Genomic DNA, 21377 nt, shown 5'->3' with positions numbered 1-21377 from the left:
ACAGACAAAAGGCAATTTTGTGCAAAATTGCTCTGTATTTATGACATGGGAATGGAATGAATCTTGAAAATGTTAGTTAGAGACCTTCACCTCCTATGGACACGGTGGGACCTCCTGTGTTCCACCAGCTTCTCTGTGCATTTAGCAGAGGTGGATGTGGAGGGGTGTGGGAGAACAGAACCGAAGGGCTGAATGGCCTTCTGCAGCTACTATCTCAGTGCACACTGGACTGGGAGCAGGAGTCCACCCAAGGTGGGGGGGGGGGGGGCACCCTTGGGGAGAGGTGGGGGCTCTGGGAAAGGGGGGAAGGAGCGCTCATAGGGAGGGGGTGCCAATGGGGAGGGGGGCCTCCTGTGGGGAAGGGGACCGCCCACGGGGTGGGAGGGGTCACTTGTGGGGGGAGGGGGCGCCTATAGGGGGAGGGTCCGCTTGTGGGGGGGGAGGGTCCGCCTGTGAGGCGGAGGGAGGGAGGGGCCTCCTGTGAGGGGCGGGGCTGCCCGTGGGGGCGGGGCGTGTCCTAGGCCCGCCCCTCTGAATTCGGCGAAGGCGAAATTCCGTCAAACTCAACGCAGGGACCAGCCGCACGTCACCACCAGCGCGTGACGTCACCGGGGACGGCCCAAGCCACGCCCATCTTGCTCCGTGCCAATCAGGTCCGTGCGTCCTTCCAGCCAATGAGGTGAGAAGCAGCCGAAGAGCGGAGTGGGGCGCGCGCGGACGGGCCGGCAGGAGGCCTTCGCCAATCAGCGGCGGGCAGGCGCTCGGCCTCGGCCAATGGTGTGTGTGCGGCGGGCCGCAGGCTCGACCAATGGAAGAATTCGGCGGTGCGCGGATCGGCCAATGGGAGGGGCGGACGGGAGCGCGGGCTTCGAGTTGCTGGAGATGAACGGCGTCCGGGAGATCCGGCGTAAGTCGGTCCGGTTCCCGGAACATTGCGGCGCTCCCTCGACCCGGTCCCGCCACTCCGCGGCGCTCCCTCATCCTGCCCCAGCACACTCGCTGTGGCCCTCGATACACCGCGGCGCTCCCCCATCCGGCTCAGGAAAACCTCGGCGCTCCTTCATCCGGCCCCGACCCCTCGGCGCTCCCTCGTCCGGCCCCGGCACCCCTCAGCGCTCCCTCGTCTGGTCACGGCACCTCTCGGCGCTCCCTCGTCTGGTCACGGCACCCCTCGGCGCTCCCTCATCCGGTCACGGCACCCCTCGGCGCTCCCTCGTCCGGCCCCGGAACACGGCGCTCCCTCATCCGGCCCCGGCACCCCTCGGCGCTCCCTCATCCGGCCCCGGCACCCCTCGGCGCTCCCTCGTCCGGCCCAGGCACCCCTCGGCGCTCCCTCGTCCGGCGTCGCTCCCTCGTCTGGCCCCAGCACCCATCGGCGCTCCCTCGTCCGGTCCCGGCACCCCACGGCGCTCCCTCGTCCGGCCCCGGCACCCCTCTGCGCTCCCTTGTCCGGTCAGGGCACCCCACGGCGCTCCCTCGTCTGGTCACGGCACCTCTCGGCGCTCCCTCGTCTGGTCACGGCACCCCTCGGCGCTCCCTCATCCGGTCACGGCACCCCTCGGCGCTCCCTCGTCCGGCCCAGGCACCCCTCGGCGCTCCCTCGTCCGGCGTCGCTCCCTCGTCTGGCCCCAGCACCCATCGGCGCTCCCTCGTCCGGTCCCGGCACCCCACGGCGCTCCCTCGTCCGGCCCCGGCACCCCTCGGCGCTCCCTTGTCCGGTCAGGGCACCCCACGGCGCTCCCTCATCCGGTCCCGGCACCTCTGCGCTCCCTCATCCGGCCCCGGCACCCTTTGGCGTTCCCACATCCGGCCCCGGCACCCCTCGGCGATCCCTCGTCCGGTCTCGGCGCTCCCTCATCCGGCCCCGACATCCCTCGGCGCTCCATCATCCGGCCCCGGCACCCCTTGTCTGGCCCCGGCACCCCTCGGCGCTCCCTTGTCCGGTCACGGCACCCCACGGCGCTCCCTCATCCGGTCCCGGCACCTCTTGGCGCTCCCTCATCTGGTCCCGACACCCCACGGCGCTGCCTCATCCGGTCCCGGCAACCCATGGTGCTCCCTCATCCGGCCCCGTCACCGATTGGCGCTCCCTCATCCAGCCCCGGAACCCTTTGGCGCTCCCTCATCCGGCCCCGGCACCCCTCGGCGCTCCCTTGTCCGGTCTCGGCGCTCCCTCATCCGGCCCCGACATCCCTCGGCGCTCCATCGTCCGGCCCCGGCACCCCTCGTCCGGCCCCGGCACCCCTCGTCCGGCCCCGGCACCCCTCGTCCGGCCCCGGCACCCCTCGTCCGGCCCCGGCACCCCTCGTCCGGCCCCGGCACCCCTCGTCCGGCCCCGGCACCCCTCGTCCGGCCCCGGCACCCCTTGGCGCTCCCTTGTCCGGTCACGGCACCCCACGGCACTCCCTCGTCCGGCCCCGGCACCCATTGGCGCTCCCTCGTCAGGTCTCGGCGCTCCCTCGTCCAGCCCCGGCACCCCTCGGTGCTCCCTTTTCCGGTCACGGCACCCCACGGCACTCCCTCATCCGGCCCCGGCACCCATTGGCGCTCCCTCATCCGGCCCCGGCACCCTTTGGTGCTCCCTCATCCGGCCCCGGCACCCTTTGGCGCTCCCTCATTCGGCCCCGGCACCCCTCGGCGCTCCCTCGTCCGGCCCCGGCAACCACGGCGCTCCCTCGTCCGGCCCCGACATCCCTCGGCGCTCCCTCGTCAGGCCCCGACATCCCTCGGCGCTCCCTCGTCCGGCCCCGACACCCCTCGGCGCTCCCTCGTCCGGCCCCGACACCCCTCGGCGCTCCCTCGTCCGGCCTCGGCGCTCCCTCGTCCGGCCCCGGCGCTCCCTCGTCCGGCCCCGGCGCTCCCTCGTCCGGCCCCGGCGCTCCCTCGTCCGGCCCCGGCGCTCCCTCGTCCGGCCCCGGCGCTCCCTCGTCCGGCCCCGGCGCTCCCTCGTCCGGCCCCGGCGCTCCCTTGTCCGGCCCCGGCGCTCCCTCGTCCGGCCCCGGCGCTCCCTCGTCCGGCCCCGGCGCTCCCTCGTCCGGCCCCGGCGCTCCCTCGTCCGGCCCCGGCGCTCCCTCGTCCGGCCCCGGCGCTCCCTCGTCCGGCCCCGGCGCTCCCTCGTCCGGCCCCGGCGCTCCCTCGTCCGGCCCCGGCGCTCCCTCGTCCGGCCCCGGCGCTCCCTCGTCCGGCCCCGGCGCTCCCTCGTCCGGCCCCGGCGCTCCCTCGTCCGGCCCCGGCGCTCCCTCGTCCGGCCCCGGCGCTCCCTCGTCCGGCCCCGGCGCTCCCTCGTCCGGCCCCGGCGCTCCCTCGTCCGGCCCCGGCGCTCCCTCGTCCGGCCCCGGCGCTCCCTCGTCCGGCCCCGGCGCTCCCTCGTCCGGCCCCGGCGCTCCCTCGTCCGGCCCCGGCGCTCCCTCGTCCGGCCCCGGCGCTCCCTCGTCCGGCCCCGGCGCTCCCTCGTCCGGCCCCGGCGCTCCCTCGTCCGGCCCCGGCGCTCCCTCGTCCGGCCCCGGCGCTCCCTCGTCCGGCCCCGGCGCTCCCTCGTCCGGCCCCGGCGCTCCCTCGTCCGGCCCCGGCGCTCCCTCGTCCGGCCCCGGCGCTCCCTCGTCCGGCCCCGGCGCTCCCTCGTCCGGCCCCGGCGCTCCCTCGTCCGGCCCCGGCGCTCCCTCGTCCGGCCCCGGCGCTCCCTCGTCCGGCCCCGGCGCTCCCTCGTCCGGCCCCGGCGCTCCCTCGTCCGGCCCCGGCGCTCCCTCGTCCGGCCCCGGCGCTCCCTCGTCCGGCCCCGGCGCTCCCTCGTCCGGCCCCGGCACCCCTCGGCGCTCCCTCGTCCGGCCCCGGCACCCCTCGGCGCTCCCTCGTCCGGCCCCGGCACCCCTCGGCGCTCCCTCGTCCGGCCCCGGCACCCCTCGGCGCTCCCTCGTCCGGCCCCGGCACCCCTCGGCGCTCCCTCGTCCGGCCCCGGCACCCCTCGGCGCTCCCTCGTCCGGCCCCGGCACCCCTCGGCGCTCCCTCGTCCGGCCCCGGCACCCCTCGGCGCTCCCTCGTCCGGCCCCGGCACGCCGCGGCGCTCCCTTGTCCATATCAGGCATATTGAGGGGGAAGGTCATGCCTCTGGAGCCTAATTGAGTTCTTTGAGGAGGTAACGAAAGATATTGATGAGGGAAGGGCGGCAGTTGTGGTCGGCAGGGATTTTAGTAAGGTAGTTGACAAGGTTCCCCTACGAGAGACCTCATCAGAAAGCCATGAGTCACGGGATCAGTGGAACCTTGGCTGGGTGGACAAAAAATTGACTTGCATGTTGAATTCAGAATTAAATTTATGGTTATGAATGTGTCCTGAAATTTGTTGTTGGCAGCAGTTTTGTACAAAACAAGGTGCAAATCGACTCTAAATTACAATTCTGTAAAGACAAGATTTAAAAAATAACTAGTCTATAAATAGAGGAAAGGTGAGGTTGGTAAGAGGGGGTGACATGACCCTGATGGTAAACAATGCTATTAAATCTCTGGAAAGGAGAGACATAGGGACAGAAATTGTGGAATTTTTATGGGTTGAAATAAGGGTAAAAAAGACCTCACTTTGTTGTAATATACAGGGGCCCCCAACACCAGCCGGGACGTAGACTGTGAACTGCAGCTGGAAATAGAAAGAGCAGGTCAGAAGGAGAATGTCCAGATAATTCAGGGAGGTTTTAATATGAAAGAGGATTGGGAATGTCAGGAAGGTACAGGATCTCAGGAGAAAGAGTTTGTAGAATGCCTAAAAGGATGGCTTTTTGGAACAGCTAGTCAATCAGCCCACCAGAGGATCGGCAGCTTTGGATTGGGTGATGTGTGATGAAGAAGAGATTAGGAATTTAAAGGTTGTGGATCCCTTAGGAAGTAGTGATCACAACATGATAGATAGAGTTTAGCTTCCAATTTGAAAGGGAAAAAATGATATCAGGTGTGTCAATATTTCAATGGAACAAAGGGAATTACAGTGGGATGAGAGGAACTGGCCCAAGTTGACTGGAAAAGTAAGCTCGATGGAGGGACGGCAAAGCAGAATTGGATGATATTCCTACAAGAAATAAAGAAAGCGCAGGATAGATATATTCCAAGGAAATGAAAAAATGACGCAGATGTCGCTAAAGAGAGGTTAAAGCTGAAACAAAAGCAAAAGGGAGGGCAGACTGGGTCGCAAAAATTACAGGAAAAGCAGAGGACTGGGAAATTTTTTTTAAACTTACAAAGTCATTAGGGAAAAAAAGATTAATTATGAAAGGAAATTGGCAAATAACATCCAAAAGGATACTAAGAGTTTCTTCAAATATATAAAAAGTAAAAGAGAAACAAGATATGGGGCCGATTGAAAATGAAGCTGGAGAAATTATAATGGGTGACCAGGAGATGGCAGAGGAACTAAATGGATATTTTGCGTCAGTTAAAGGAGGGAGGCAGAAAAAAGGAAGTTATTGGCCTATTAGACTGACTTCGGTTTTTGGAAAGATATTGGAGTTGATCCTCAAGGATGAGGTTAGGGAATACTTCGAGATGCATGGCATGATAGGTCCAAGCCAGCATGGTTTCATGAAGGGAAGATCCTGCCTGACCAACCTAATGGAACATTTCAAGGAAATCTCAAGCAGGATGGACAAGGGGGGGTGTTGTGTATTTGGATTTTCAAAAGGCCTTCGATAAGGTGCCGCATGACAGCCGGCTTAATAAGATGACAGCACATGGAATTACCGGAAAAAAAAATAGTTTGGGTGGAGCATTGGCTGATAGGCAGAAAGCAAAAAGGTGGGAATAAAGGAAACCTGTTCTGGTTGGTTGTCTGTTACTAGTGGTGTTCTGCAAGGGTTGGTGTTGGGCCCACTTTGTTTTACAATGTATATTGATGATTTAGATTGTGGATTAAATGGTTTTGTGATAAAGTTGCAGATGTCACCAATCTTGGTAGTGGAGTAGGAAATGTCGAAGAAATCAAAAGGTTGCAGAGAGACTTGGACAGCTTAGGAGAATGGGTGAAGAAATAGCAGATGTGATATAATGTTGAGAAATGTACGGTTGTTGTTTTGGTCGACGAAATAAACAGGCAGATTATTATTTGGATGGGGGGAGATTCAAACCTCAGAAGTACAAAGGGACTTGGGGATCCTCGTGCTGGATAACCTGAAAGTTAACCACCAGATTGGATCGGCGGTAAAGAAAGTGAATGCTATGTTGGCATTTGTTTCAAAAGGGATTGTGTATAAGAATAAAGAGGTGTTGATGAGATTCTATGGGGCACTGGTGAGACCTCCTTTGGAGAACTGTGTGCAGTTTTGTGCCCCATAATCTTAGAAAGGATAGAGCTAGGTTGGAGAAGGTACAGAGGAGGTTTACCAGAATGATTCCAGGAATGAGAAGGATAACGTATGAGGAACGCTTAGCGGCTCTTGGACTCTATTCATTAGAATATAGAAGAATGAGAGGGGATCTCAGAAACATTTTGAATAATGAATGGATTGGACAGAGTAGATGTCAATAAGATGTTTCCCCTGTTGGGTGATTCCAGGACAAGAGGGCTCAGTCTTAGAATTAAAAAGTACCAATTTACAACAGAGATGAAGAGAAATTTCTTCAGCCAGAGGGTAGTGGATCTGTGGAATTCGTTGCTACCTGCAGCTGTGGAGGCAGGATCATTGGGGAAATTTAAAGGGGAAATTGGTAGGTATCTAATTAGTCAGGGATATGGGGACAAGGCTGGAACTTGGAACTAGATATGAGAACAGTTTAGTTTGGGGGGGGGGGTTCACAGAGCAGACTCAATGGGCCAAATGGCCTGCTTCTGTTCCTTTTTCTTGTGATCTTGTGTCTTAGGTTCATTGTTGCGGAGGGTAAGAATCTGTTTTTGTGCCGCTGAGGTATTTTTCTTCAGGCTCCTGTACTCCCTTCCTGATGATAGCAGTGAGAAGAGGGCATGGCCTGGATGGTAAGGATCCTTGAGGACAGTGGCTGCTTTCTTGAAGCACTGCCTCTTGTCGATGTCCTTGATGGAATGCAGACTGATGCCAATAATGTCGCAGGCTGAGTTCAAAACTCTTTGTAGTCTTTTCCAGTCCTATGCATTGGTACCTCCATGCCAATTTTGAACCCAAAGGGTAGACTAGTGGATGGTCAGTGACTAGTACAGTTCTGGAGGGATCTTCTCTGTGATTTTTATAATTTCCCTAGATTCTTTCTTTGGCTTGGCTTTGCGGACGAAGATTTATGGAGGAGTAATGTCCACGTCAGCTGCAGGCTCGTTTGTGGCTGACAAGTCAGATGCGGGACAGGCAGACACGGTTGCAGCGGTTGCAAGGGAAAATTGGTTGGTTGGGGTTGGGTGTTGGGTTTTTCCTCTTTTGTCAGTGAGGTGGGCTCTGCGGTCTTCTTCAAAGGAGGTTGCTGCCGCCGAACTATGAGGTGCCAAGATGCACGGTTTGAGGCGATATCAGCCCACTGGCGGTGGTCAATGTGGCAGGCACCAAGAGATTTCTTTAGGCAGTCCTTGTACCTCTTTGGTGCACCTCTGTCTCGGTGGCCAGTGGAGAGCTCTCCAGATAACACGATCTTGGGAAGGTGATGGTCCTCCATTCTGGAGACGTGACCTACCCAGCGCAGTTGGATCTTCAGCAGCGTGGATTCGATGCTGTCGGCCTCTGCCATCTCGAGTACTTCGATGTTGGAAATGAGGTCGCTCCAATGAATGTTGAGGATGGAGCGGAGACAACGCTGGTGGAAGCGTTCTAGGAGCCGTAGGTGATGCCGGTAGAGGACCCATGATTCAGAGCCGAACAGGAGTGTGGGTATGACAACGGCTCTGTATACACTAATCTTTGTGAGGTTTTTCAGTTGGTTGTTTTTCCAGACTCTTTTGTGTAGTCTTCCAAAGGCGCTATTTGCCTTGGCGAGTCTGCTGTCTATCTCGTTGTCGGTCCTTGCATCTGATGAAATGGTGCAGCCGAGATAGGTAAACTGGTTGACCGTTTTGAGTTTCGTGTGCTCGATGGAGATGTGGGGGGGGCTGGTAGTCATGGTGGGGAGCTGGCTGATGGAGGACCTCAGTTTTCTTCAGGTTGACTTCCAGGCCATACATTTTGGCAGTTTCCACAAAACAGGACGTCAAGCGCTGAAGAGCTGGCTCTGAATGGGCAACTAAAGCGGCATCGTCTGCAAAGAGTAGTTCACGGACAAGTTGCTCTTGTGTCTTGGTGTGAGCTTGCAGGCGCCTCAGATTGAAGAGACTGCCATCCGTGCGGTACCGGATGTAAACAGCGTCTTCATTGTTGAGGTCTTTCATGGCTTGGTTCAGCATCATGCTGAAGAAGATTGAAAAGAGGGTTGGTGCGAGAACGCAGCCTTGCTTCACGCCATTGTTAATGGAGAAGGGTTCAGAGAGCTCTTTGTTGTATCTGACCCGACCTTGTTGGTTTTCGTGCAGTTGGATAACCATGTTGAGGAACTTTGGGAGGCATCCGATGCGCTCTAGTATTTGCCAAAGCCCTTTCCTCCTCACGGTGTCGAAGGCTTTGGTGAGGTCAACAAAGGTGATGTAGAGTCCTTTGTTTTGTTCTCTGCACTTTTCTTGGAGCTGTCTGAGGGCAAAGCCCATGTCAGTAGTTCCTCTGTTAGCGCGAAAGCCGCACTGTGATTCTGGGAGAACATTTTCGGCGACACTAGGTATTAGTCTATTAAGGAGAATCCTAGTGAAGATTTTGCCTGCAATGGAGAGCAGCGTGATTCCCCTGTAGTTTGAGCAGTCTGATTTCTCGCCTTTGTTTTTGTACAGGGTGATGATGATGGCATCACGAAGGTCCTGAGGCAGTTTTCCTTGGTCCCAGCAGAGCATGAAAAATTCATGCAGTTTGGCATGCAGAGTTTTGCCGCCAGCCTTCCAGACCTCTGGGGGGATTCCATCCATACCTGCTGCTTTGCCACTTTTCAGTTGTTCAATTGCCTTATATCTCTCTTCCCGGGTGAGGACCTCGTCCAGCTCCAGCCTTAAGGGCTGTTGAGGGAGCTGGAGCAGGGCGGATTCTTGGACTGAGCGGTTGGCACTGAAAAGAGATGAAGATCTCGTCTCTGAAGAGGACTTTGCCATCTGAGCTGCGCACCGGGCTTTGGACTTGGGGTGAGGGGCCATACACAGCCTTTAGAGCCTCGTAAAAACCCCTGAAGTCGCCAATAAGTGAAAGAATGGGTCAGTTTGTTTGCAAATGACACAAAGGTTGGAGATGTTGATAGTGTGAAAGGTTGTCATAGGTTACAACAGGGTATAGACGGGATGCAGAGTTGGGTGAAGAAATGGAAGATAGAAGGTCGAATGAAGGCAGAGACGTGGTTAATGGCAGGAATCTTAACAGTATGGAAGTGCGGTTCAGGTTTTCGTTGCTCCCGATGCAAACAGGCACAGCACACAGAGATCTATGGGTTAACTCTTCGGTAGCCATCTGGAAGAGCCCTCTACTACTGTCACTCTTGAAGCAGTCTCGTGGGGTCTTCATCCAACAAAGGGATGGATCAAGTATTTATACATTCAAGCAAGTTAGAAAAAGGTTACAAAGTAAAGCATTATATGTAGGACAAGCAGCAAACTTCCTTCACCTTTCCCCTCTTCTCCCCTCCCCATCCAGGTTGAGAAACATGCTGTTTAGTTGGGGATTGAGTTCAAGAATTGTGAAATAATGTTTTCTTTATTTCAACATGCAAAACGGTAACTGGCCATTTCAACCCTGTAAATCTCTGGTGAAGCCACACTTGGCATTTTGTGTTCAGATCTGGTCACTGGAACTGCTCACACAACCCATCCGAAACTCTCATATTCATGAACCAATATTTATATATTTATTTGTATAGATGAAATACTTTCCCTGCATATGTATTATTTGTATGTATGTGTGTTATGTGTAGTTGTGGACATACGGAAGGATGTGAAAGCTTTGGAGAGGGTGCAGAGGAGATTTACCAGATTACCTGGATGATGAAGGAAGGTTGATAGAACAAGAGGTTTTCTATTTGAACATAGAACATTCCAACACAATACAGGTCCTTCTGCCCACGATGTTGTGCCTGTCTAAGGAAACCCACTCTACAAGCGTCTATTTGATAGAAGTATTTAAGATTATGAAAGGGATAGACAGAATGGATGTGGATAGACTATTTCCGTTAAGAGGAGGAAAGATTAAAACAAGAGGACATGAGTTAAGAATTAAGGGGCAGAGGTTTAGAGGTAACATGAGGGGGAACTTCTTTACTCAGAGAGTGGTAGCTGTGTGGAATGATCTTCCGGGAGATATGGTGGCGGCGGAGTCAATTGTATTATTTAAGAAAAGGTTGGACAGGTATATGGATGAGAAGAAGATGGAGGGTTATGGGCATTGTGCAGGGAGGTGGGACTAGAAAGGGGTGTTTGGTTCGGTGCGGACTAGAAGGGCCTAATGGCCTGTTTCCGTGCTGTAATTGTTATGTTATTATGTTAAAGCGTCCCTATGTCACACTCACGATCCTCCATTTTTCTTACATCCATATGCCTGTGCAAGAGTCTTGAATGTCTCCATTGTACCAGCTGCCATCACCACCCCTGGCAATGCATTCCAGGCACCCACCACTCTGAGTTTAAAAAAAACTTGCCTCTGAGGTCTCCTCCACACCCCTCACCTTCAACTGATGTCCTGGTATTTGTGTTGGAGCGATAAAGAATGAGAGGTGGCTTAATAGAGGCGCATAAGATTATGACATAGATAGGGTGGACAGTAGCGCCTTTTTCCTGGGGAAACAATAGCAAATACCAGAAGACATCTCTTTAAGATGAGTGGAGGAAAGAAAGTTCAGGGAAGATATTAGATTTGGATATTTTGTTAGAGACGTACATGACATAGAAACATAGAATATAGGAGCAGGAGTAGGTCATTCAGCCCTTCGAGCCAGCTCCGCCATTCAATGAGATCATGGCTGATCTTAAAGTTCAGTACCCCATCCCCGCCTTCTCTCCGTAACCCCTAATTCCCTTATACTGAAGAAATATATCTAATTCCCTCTTAAATATATTCAATGAACCTGCCTCTACTCCCCTCTGTGGCAATGAATTCCACAGATTCACCACCCTCTGGGTATAGAAATTCCTCCTCATCTCGGTCCTAAATGGTTTGCCTATTATCCTCGAACCATGGCCCCAGGTTCTGGACTCCCCCACCATTGGAAACATCCCATCTGCATCCATTCTGTCCAGTCCTGCCAGAATTTTATAGGTCTCTATGAGATCCCCTCTCAATCTTCTAAACTCCAGCGAGTACAATCCCAATTTGCGCAATCTTTCCTCATAAGTCATTCCTGCCATTCCAGGTATCAGCCTGGTGAATCGCCTCTGCACTCCCTCCATTGCAAGAACATCCTTCCTTAGATAAGGCGACCAAAACTGCCACAATACTCCAGGTGGGGTCTCACCAAGGCAATGTACAGCTGCAGTAAGGTATCCTTGTTCCTATACTCAAACCCTCTTGATATGAAGTCCAACATACCATTTGCCTTCTTAACCGCCTGCTGTACCTGCATGCTCGCCTTCAGTGACTGGTGCACAAGAACCCCTAGGTCTCTCTGCACTTTCCTATCTCCCAATCTATTGCCATTCAAATAGTAATCTGCCCTCCGGATTGTATTACCAAAGTGCATAACCTCACATTTATCCACATTGTAGTGCATTTGCCATGGATCTGCCCAGTCCCCCAATTTATCCAAATCACACTGGAGCTTCCTGACCCCCTCTTCCGTGCACACAACCCCTTCTAGCTTAGTGTCGTCTGCAAATTTGGAGATATTACATCCAATCCCCTCATCTAGATCATTAATGTAAATTGTGAACAGCTGGGGTCCCAGTACAGATGCCTGTGGCACCCCACTGGTCACCGCCTGCCACTCAGAAAATGAGCCGTTTATCCAAACTCTCTGTTCTGTCTGCCAGCCAGTTCTCAATCCACATCAATACCTTGCCCCCAATCCCATGAGCCTTGATTTTGCATGCCAGTCGTTTATGTGGAACCTTATCGAAGGCCTTTTGGAAGTCCAGGTACACCACATCCACTGGCTCTCCCCCATCTATTTTACCTGTCACCATCTCAAAGAATTCCAATAGTTTTGTCAAGCACGATTTACCTTTTGTAAATCCATGTTGACTCTGTCCGATCCCTTCTATGCTAGTCATATGCTCCGCTATTACATCCTTAATAATGGATTCCATCATTTTGCCCACTACTGATGTAAGGCTCACCGGCCGATAATTCCCCGCTTTTTCTCTACCCCCCTTTTTAAATAGTGGGGTAACTGATCCTGAGTCTATCAAGTTCTGGAAAATAATTCTTAAAGCATCTGCTATCTGAATGTCCACTTCCTTAAGTACCCTAGGATGTAGATTATCAGGCCCTTGGGATTTATCGGCCTTCAATTTCCCCAAGACCATGTCCTTAGAGATACTGATTTCTTTCAGCTCCTCCTTTGCATTAGTCTCTATGTTTCATGACATCAGATACAGCCCTGAGATTATTTATCCTGCGGGTGAGGCAGAATTATCATTTCAAGGTGCAATTTATTGTCATGTAATAAAAACAGTTTCATATTACATTAAATTGGCTGAGGTGCCCCTTACAGTCAGAGAAAGAGAAGCAAAAAAGAGTCACTGTCCGTGGATTCACCTCCAACACTCCCGCAGCCTCACAGAGTCCAGTCGAAACCATTAGCAGCCCGAGCTCCAGATCCGAGCCTCCGACACGATCAGGAAGTTTTCAGTATCATCGGCACCCTCTCGCATCCCAGTTCCGATACCTGGTACCCCTTCAGCCAGTCTCCAGCAGTCCGCAGCCTGGTGCAAGTCCCTTGACGCAGTCTCCTGCAGTATGATTCCTCTCCTCGAGTCACCAACAGCCCATTGCCTTTGTGTTTCTCAGCCACAGAGCCCCTCAGTGGTCCCCTCACTCGTCCTCCCTTTATTGCCAATGCAAAATAAACTGACTGAACATACACCTGTAAACAAATGTAAATTGTGCATTGCAGAGAGAGAGAGAGAGAAATAGAGTGTAAAAGTAATAATCATTAATTAAGTCACTGACTGAGTTTGTCATTGAGGAGTCTGATGGTGGAGGGATAGCAGCTGTTCCTGAACCTGGTGGCACCCTATAACTCTTTCCTCATGGCAGCAGTGAGAACAGAACATGTTCTCCTTGATGATTGCTGCTGCTCTCTGGCAGCAGCGTTCCTTGTAGATGTTTTTGCCTGTGATGTCCTGTGTCCACAACCTTTTGGAGGGCTTTACACTCGGGTATTGGTGTCCCCCTACCAGACCATGATGCAGCCGGTCAGCACACTTTCCACCACATACCTGTAGAAATTTGCCAGGGTTTCCAATGTTACGCCAAACCTGTGCAAACTCCTGAGGAAGTAGAGGTGCTGACCTGCTTTCTTCACAATGCCTTTGGTGCGTTTGGTCCAGGAAAGATCCTCCGAGGAAGTGGCTCCCAAGAACTTAAATTTCCTCACCTCTGATCCCCCAATGAACACTGGATCGTACACCTCTGGTTTTCCTTCCTGAAGTCAACAATCAGCTTCTTGGTTTTGGATATCAGAGAATAGAGGGTGGTGAGAGTCTGGAATCCATTGCTGGGGGTGGTGGTGGAGGCTGATATAATTGGAACATTTAAATGACTTGGGCACATGAGTGGAAGAAAAATAGAGGGCTATGGGTGTGAGGTGTGAAGGGTGTGGAGTAAGTTTACAGAGGTCAGTATGACATATGGACCGAAGAGCCTGTGCTGTAATATTCCATATTCCTAATCAGGAGTGGCCAACCTTTTAATTTTTAATTAGACATACAGCACGGTAACAGACCATTTCGGCCCATGAGACCATGCTACCAATTAACCTACCCCCCCCCCCCCCCAGGATGGACTCGTGGGCCAAAATGGCCTGTTACTGTGCTGTATGTTTAAATTAAAAATTAAAAGGTTGGCCACCCCTGTTCTAAATCCTTGAAAGGGACAGTGCAAGTAGATAAAGTGGCTTGGAGGCAACCGTCGGGGCAGGGTAGGCTCCAGCTACAGGTAGACCCCTACTTACGACAGGGTTCCGTTCCGGGACTCGCATCGTAAGTTGAAATTATCGTAAGTTGAAACAATACGTACTCTACTATTTTTTAATTTAAATTTAATTTAAACGCTGAAAACCTTATGCAACACAATAAACTGAAGAAAAGTTGCTGCAATTTACACAACTGTCATTTATTTTTAAACACTGAAAACATTTATTAGAACACAAATTAAACTGGCAAAAAAATTACAAAACTGTGCCATGTTTCCGCAAGTGCAGGGAAATGTCGTAACTTGTATCCGAAAGTACCTGATTCAGTCTATTGGATCTTTGAAATATCGGGAGATTGTAAGTCAGGGTCTATCTGTATTGAAAGTCTTAGTCTCACCTCAGCTGGAATTATGCGTGGAGTTCTACCCACCCTGCTACAGGGACAGTGATGGTGCTGGAGAGGAGTTCACCAGGATGGGATGATTCTGCTCTCTGGATCTGTTTTCCCTGGAGTGGATGAGATTGGGATGGAACTTGATTGAGTATGAAATGAATGGTGCAAATGGGATAGACGACAGGATACCCTTATCAGAGATCGACAAACAACAAAGCATAGATTTTAGGGTCAGGGGTAAGAGATTTAGGGGTATCTGAGCAGAGACTGGCGGGAATTGCAAGGGCAGGGGCATGTGTTCAGGGAGATGGGAGAAAAGGATGGATTGCTGTACAGAGAGCCGTATTGGACCAATTGGACAAATGACCTCCAGTGGTGTGGCTCCCAACTCTGCATCACTGCAGGCTTGAGAGGGTCAAGCTAAATCGAATGTAAAATTCAAACAGAGATTGGATTTGCTTGGATTGTTGCATGGAGATTCAGCATGAACTTGATGGACCGAATGACTCCTGACTCTGTGTACCTGTTTGCAGACCTTGAGAAGGCCAAGTTAAAAGCCCAGAAAAGCCACAACCTGAGAGAGGAAGCCAGTCTGTGCAACCAGCTGGGAGAATGGCTAGCAAAACAAGGTGGGTCATGGTAACTGCGAGCTCAGTCAGGTGGGGGTGCGACAGTAGGGCTCACACAGCTCGAGGTTAGTAAGAGCTCAGCAGGAGGGGTTGGAGTGGCTGGGGGTGAAGAATGGGGGGAGGGAAATTGAGTGGCTGCCCCACAATGTGTCATTGAGCTGTACAGAAAAGAAACCTCAATGCTTCCTGAGCCAATCTCATTTGCCTGTGTTTGGCCCATCAACCTTTTCTACTCTGAATCCTGTGTAAAAGCCCTTTGAGTGTCACATTGTACACACATCCACCTCTTCCTTGGGCAGATCCTCCACCCACCACAATGTGAACAAGGTTTCCCCCCCCCACCCCCCACAGGTTCCCTTTTAAACCATTCACCTTGAACCAAGTAACCTGGGAAAAGGAGTATGTCTGTTTAAACCTTCTATGATCCACATGATTTTATAAACTTCGGTAAAGTTCCTCTCAGCCTCTGAAAACAACCGAAATTTGCTCAATCCCTCTAAATTGCCCATCCCCTCTAAACCAGGCAACAGCCTGGTAAGTCCCTAAACCAGACAACAGCCTGGCAAATCTCTAAACCAGGCAACAGCCTGGTAAATCTCTAAACCAGACAACAGCCTAGTAAATCTCTAAACCAGGCAACAGCCTGGTAAATCTCTAAACCAGACAATAGCCTGGCAAATCTCTAAACCAGGCAACAGCCTGGTAAATCTCTAAACCAGACAACAGCCTGGTAAATCTCTAAACCAGACAACAGCCTGGTAAATCTCTAAACCAAACAACAGCCTGGTAAATCTCTAAACCAGGGAACAGCCTGGCAAATCTCTAAACCAGACAACAGCCTGGTAAATCTCTAAACCAGACAACAGCCTGGCAAATCTCTAAACCAGACAACAGCCTGGCAAATCACTAAACCAGACAACAGCCTGGTAAATCTCTAAACCAGACAACATCCTGGCAAATCTCTAAACCAGGCAACAGCCTGGTAAATCTCTAAACCAGACAACAGCCTGGCAAATCTCTAAACCAGACAACAGCCTGGCAAATCTCTAAACCAGACAACAGCCTGGCAAATCTCTAAACCAGACAACAGCCTGGTAAATCTCTAAACCAGACAACAGCCTGGTAAATCTCTAAACCAGACAACAGCCTGGCAAATCTCTAAACCAGACAACAGCCTGGCAAATCTCTAAACCAGGCAACAACCTGGTAAATCTCTAAACCAGACAACAGCCTGGCAAATCTCTAAACCAGGCCACAGCCTGGTAAATCTCTAAACCAGACAACAGCCTGGCACATCTCTAAACCAGACAACAGCCTGGTAAATCTCTAAACCAGGCAACAGCCTGGCAAATCTCTAAACCAGGCAACAGGCCTGGTAAATCTCTAAACCAGGCAACAGCCTGGTAAATCTCTAAACCAGGCAACAGCCTGGTAAATCTCTAAACCAGACAACAGCCTGGTAAATCTCTAAACCAGACAACAGCCTGGCAAATCTCTAAACCAGGCAACAGCCTGGTAAATCTCTAAACCAGACAACAGCCTGGCACATCTCTAAACCAGACAACAGCCTGGCAAATCTCTAAACCAGGCAACAGCCTGGTAAATCTCTAAACCAGACAACAGCCTGGCACATCTCTAAACCAGACAACAGCCTGGCAAATCTCTAAACCAGGCAACAGCCTGGCAAATCTCTAAACCAGGCAACAGGCCTGGTAAATCTCTAAACCAGGCAACAGCCTGGTAAATCTCTAAACCAGGCAACAGCCTGGCAAATCTTTACTGGGCCCTTCCTGTAATGGGATGACCAGAATCACACACACTGTTCAAAGTCCGGCCAAACCCATTTTTTTTAGCTGTGTCAAGCCTTCCTGTACACAGTGCCCTGTCCAATGAAGGCAAGCTTACCAATCACCAGTCTTGCCACTTTTAGTGAGGTAAACTGAGGCAGGACTTGCACAGTATAGGTGGGACCCTGGAGGGTGTTCTAGATCTAGGGCTACAGGTACACTTTTTTTTAAAAATTTGGACACGCAGCACGGTAGCAAGCCATTTTGGCCCACAAGCCTGTGGCGCCCAATTAACTTACAATCCGCGGTACATTTTGAAAGGTGGGAGAGAACTGAAGCCCCCATGGAAAACCCAAGCAGACACAGAGAAGACATACAAACTCCTTTCAGACAGCGTGGGATTCGAACCCCGGTCGCTAGCGCTGTAACATTGTTGCGCTAACTCCTACATTATCTGCCACCCTATTTTCATTGTTCCTTAAAGATAGCAATGAAGGAGATAGGATGGGATGATGAAAAAGGCATGTGGCACACTTGCCTTCGTCGGTAAAGGCACTGAGTACAGGAGTAGGGAGGGCGTGTCACAACTCTATAAGAAGAGGAGAGACAGCATTTGGAGTACTGTGTGCGGTGATAGTTAATTGCTTTGGGAAAAGTAGCATTAAGCTGGAAAGGATGCAGCAAACATTCACAAGACTGTTACCAGGACTGCAGTTTTTTTTAAAATTGTAATTTAGACAAACAGCACGGTATCAGGCCCTTTTGGCCCACGAGCCCATGGCGCCCAATCACACACAATTAACCTACAACCTCTGGTACGTTTTGGAGTGTGGGAGAAAACCAGAGCCCCTAGGGAAAACCCACACGGACACAGGGAGAACGTACAAACTCCTTACAGACAGCGCAAGATTCGAGTCCTGGACCCGATCATTGGCGCTGTAATAGCGTTGCACTAACTGTGAGGCTGGGTCATTCCTCCTTGCAGCTTAGGAGGCTGAGGTGGGTACCTATCAAGGTTTCTAAAATTATGAGGGACATTGATAAGGTGAATGGTGGCATCCTTTATCCCAGGGACAGAGAGGCTTAGGTTTAAGGTTGGGGTGGAAAGATTTAAAGGGGGCCTGAGAGGCACCTTCTTCACACAGAGGATGGTGCATATGTGGAATGAGCTGCCTGAGGAGGTGGGGACAATTGTAATGTTTTAAAGACATTTCAACAGATCCACAGAACAGAAAGGTTTTGAGGGATGTGAGCAAATGGGACTATCTCCGGTAGACAAGTTGGTCAGCATGGGCAGGTTGGGATGAATGGCCTGTGCTGCAATGCATGGTGTTTTAAGCCGATTGCTTGACCCTTAACATTCTCCTTCTCTTCTGTAACTCGCCCCTTCTCACCAGGAGAATTCCAGAAGGCCATCGAGGAACACAAACAAGAGCTGCATCTGTCGGAAGTGCTGGATGATGTGATTGGCTGTGCGGTTGCTAACCGGAAGATCGGGGAATGCCTGGCGGAGATGGGAAGCTATACAGCCGCGCTGGAGGTAGGGGTGGCTTGCTGCCTGGGAATCTGGTAAAAATGCTTTACAGGCGACAGGAAGCGCTGGGAATTCTCGGGCAGCAACTGTGGGGAGAGAAACGAGTGACATTTTGGGGGGTGTTCCCCAATCTCTGCTCTTGGAAGCCCATGGTGTCCGGAGCAACTTGTGACGTCTCGAGCACAGCTAGTTATTCCAAGGCAGGCAGGGGGACTGGCAAAGTGGAGTTGGCACTGAACAGTGGCACACTCCCACCCAACTCACTCAGTCCCCACCTGAGAGCAGCTTTGCTGCCTTTATCCTCCCCCTCCCTGAGGAAACAACAGAAGTAGGAGCCAGCTGTTGCTCTTTCCACCCCCCAGCCCATTCCCCTTGCCTGCTCTGCCCCTCAACAGCAGGTTTCATGAGGATGTTGCTGGGACTGGAGGGCTTGGACTGCAAGGAGAGGCTGGAATGGTTTTCTCTTTAGATATATACACACATAGAACAGTCACAGGCCCTTCTGGCCTACGAGCCCATGCTGCCCAATCACATCCAATTACTGCCTACAACCCCTGTACATTTTTGGAGGGTGGGAGGAAACCCATGCAGACACGGGGAGTGCCGGATTTGAACCCAGGTCACTGGCGTTGTAAGAGCGTCGCGCTACCCCCCACGCAAACCATGCTGCCCTTGGAGAAAATGAGGCCATGGGGTGCTCCATGTAATGAGGGGCATGGATTGGATGAATAGTCAGTCTTTTTCCCCAGGACAGGGTAATCTAAAACTGGAAGGCATCGGTTTTTAAAGAGAGGAGAAAAACTTAAAGGGGAACAGAGGGGAAAATGATGTGGGAACGTGGAACCAGCTGCCAGAAGTGATATAATGTATGAAAGACATTTGGACAGGATGTGGATCAGAAAGAAAGATAATGGCCGTGGGACTAATTTATGATGCACCTTGGAAGGTTAAACTTGAAGACAGAGTATAATGGGCAGATTCTTGACAGTGTAGAGGGACCTTGGGGTCCAGGCCCATAGATTGTCAAGATTGTCGTGCAGATTGATAGGGTGGTTTAAAAAGGCTCCCCCTTTTATGCTGGCCTTTGTTCAAGAGACATGAGGTAATATTTGCAGCTCTATAAATCTCCGTTTGGATCACACTTGGAGCACAGCATTTAGTTCTGTTCATCTCATTACAGGAAGGATGTAGATGCTTTGGAAAGGGTGCGGAGGAGATTGACCAGGATGTTGCCTGGATTGGAGAGCGTGCCTTATGAAGCAAGGTTGGCTGGGGCTTTTGTTTTTGGAGTCATGAAGGATAAGAGGTGACAATATAGATGTATGAGAATATAGGAGACATAGAAAGATAGGGTGGACACCCAGCACCTTATTCCTTGGGCAACAAATGCATATACAATTTTAAGATGATGTGAGGAAAGTTTTGGAGAGATGTCAGAGGCAGGGTTTTTTTACAGGGAGTGGTGGGTACCTGGAATGGATTGCCAGGGGTGGTGTTAAGAATCATGGAGCAGTACAGCACAGAAACAGGCTGTTCGGCCTTTCTAATCTGAGCCAAACTATTATTGTGCCTTGTCCCACTGACCTGCACCCAGTCCATAGCTCTCCATATCTCTCCCATCCATGTACCTGTCCAAATTCTTCTTAAATGTTAAAATTCAGCCTGCATTCACCACTTCAGCTGGCAGCTCGTTCCACACTCCCACCACTTTCTGTGTGAAGAAATCCCCCCTCATATTCCCCCTAAACTTTTCCCCTTTCACCCTTAACCCAGTCCTCTGGTTTATATCTCATCTACCCTCAGTGGAAAAAGCCGACCTACATTTAATCTATCTATACCCACATAAGTTTAAATACCTCTGTCAAATATCCCTCATTCTTCTACATTCCAGTAACAAAGTCCTAACCTGTTTAACCTTTCCCTGTAACTCAGTTCCTGGAGTCCGGGCAACATCCTAGTAAATCTTCTCTGCACTCTTTCTATCTTGATATCTTTCCTGCAGTTCGGTGACCAAAATTGCACACAAAACTCCAAATTTGGCCTCACCAATGTCTTATACAACTTGACCATAACATCCCAGCTCCTGTACTCAATGCTTTGATTTATGAAGGGCAAGATGCCAAAAGCTCTCTTTACATCCCTGTCCACCTGTGACCCCACTTTCAGGGAATTATGTATCTGAATTCCCAGGTCCCTCTGTTTGACTGCACTCCTCAGTGCTCTATCATTTACCGTGTACGTCCTTTCTCACCATTAATTTATACAACTTCACGATAACACCTCAATTCCTATATTCAGTACTTCGATTTATGATTGTGGAGAGTAAGTCTGCATAGGTTGGCATAACTTTGTGAGCCTGTACTGTGCTGTAATGTTCTTGAAAGAGCAACTTGGCCAAGAATGAATGCATTGGGCCAGATGGCCAGTTTCAACACTATGGTTAAGCTCATGGCCAAGTGGGCTGGTAGCTCCGTGATCCCTTTTGTGAATAACTACTTCCCAGAAGCTACACAGCTCTGGATTGAAGGTAGAAGGAAAGAATCTGCCATTGCGAAGTGCTGTCATCTCCCTGGGACAGGAGCAGGAAAGTAGACCTGATGCAGGAGAGGTTGTGCCAGACTTTGGCATCGTCCTATGGCCGCTAACAGCCAGTGTGAGATCTCCGCATTCCTCCACAGCACCAGCGCAAGCACCTGAGGCTGGCGTGTTCCATGACCAATGATGTGGAGGAGCAGCGAGCCTGGGCCACCATTGGCCGTACCTACCTCTTCATTCACGAGACCGACCAGTCAGGCGAGTCTCTGCAGCAAGCAGAGAATGCTTTCCGGAAGAGCCTGGCTATCGTTGACAACAAACTAGAAGGTAGGGAGAGGGAACATCGGAAATGGGTGCTCTCGTTTCCTCCCCATCCACTCCCAATTCAGGGTGAAGGTAACGGGATGGCCCAAGGGTGTGGGGAAGGGTGGGGGA

General features: G+C 51.9%; 1 protein-coding gene across 1 annotated transcript; it reads left to right on the top strand.

The window, feature by feature from the left end:
* Window positions 1–774: 774 nt before the first annotated feature.
* Window positions 775–21269, top strand: LOC138751027 (tonsoku-like protein; the record flags this gene model as incomplete). Its single annotated transcript, XM_069913127.1, has 4 exons — window positions 775–907; window positions 14991–15086; window positions 18271–18413; window positions 21086–21269. Coding segments are annotated over exons 1-4 (556 nt in total), but the record flags the coding sequence as incomplete, so codon positions are not given.
* Between the last annotated feature and the right edge of the window lie 108 nt (window positions 21270–21377).

The sequence above is a fragment of the Narcine bancroftii genome, unplaced genomic scaffold, assembly GCF_036971445.1.
Source record: "Narcine bancroftii isolate sNarBan1 unplaced genomic scaffold, sNarBan1.hap1 Scaffold_617, whole genome shotgun sequence".
Lineage (NCBI taxonomy): Eukaryota > Metazoa > Chordata > Chondrichthyes > Torpediniformes > Narcinidae > Narcine > Narcine bancroftii.
The sequence above is the reverse complement of the archived record's forward strand: the minus strand, read 5'-3'. Positions and strand labels throughout refer to the sequence as shown.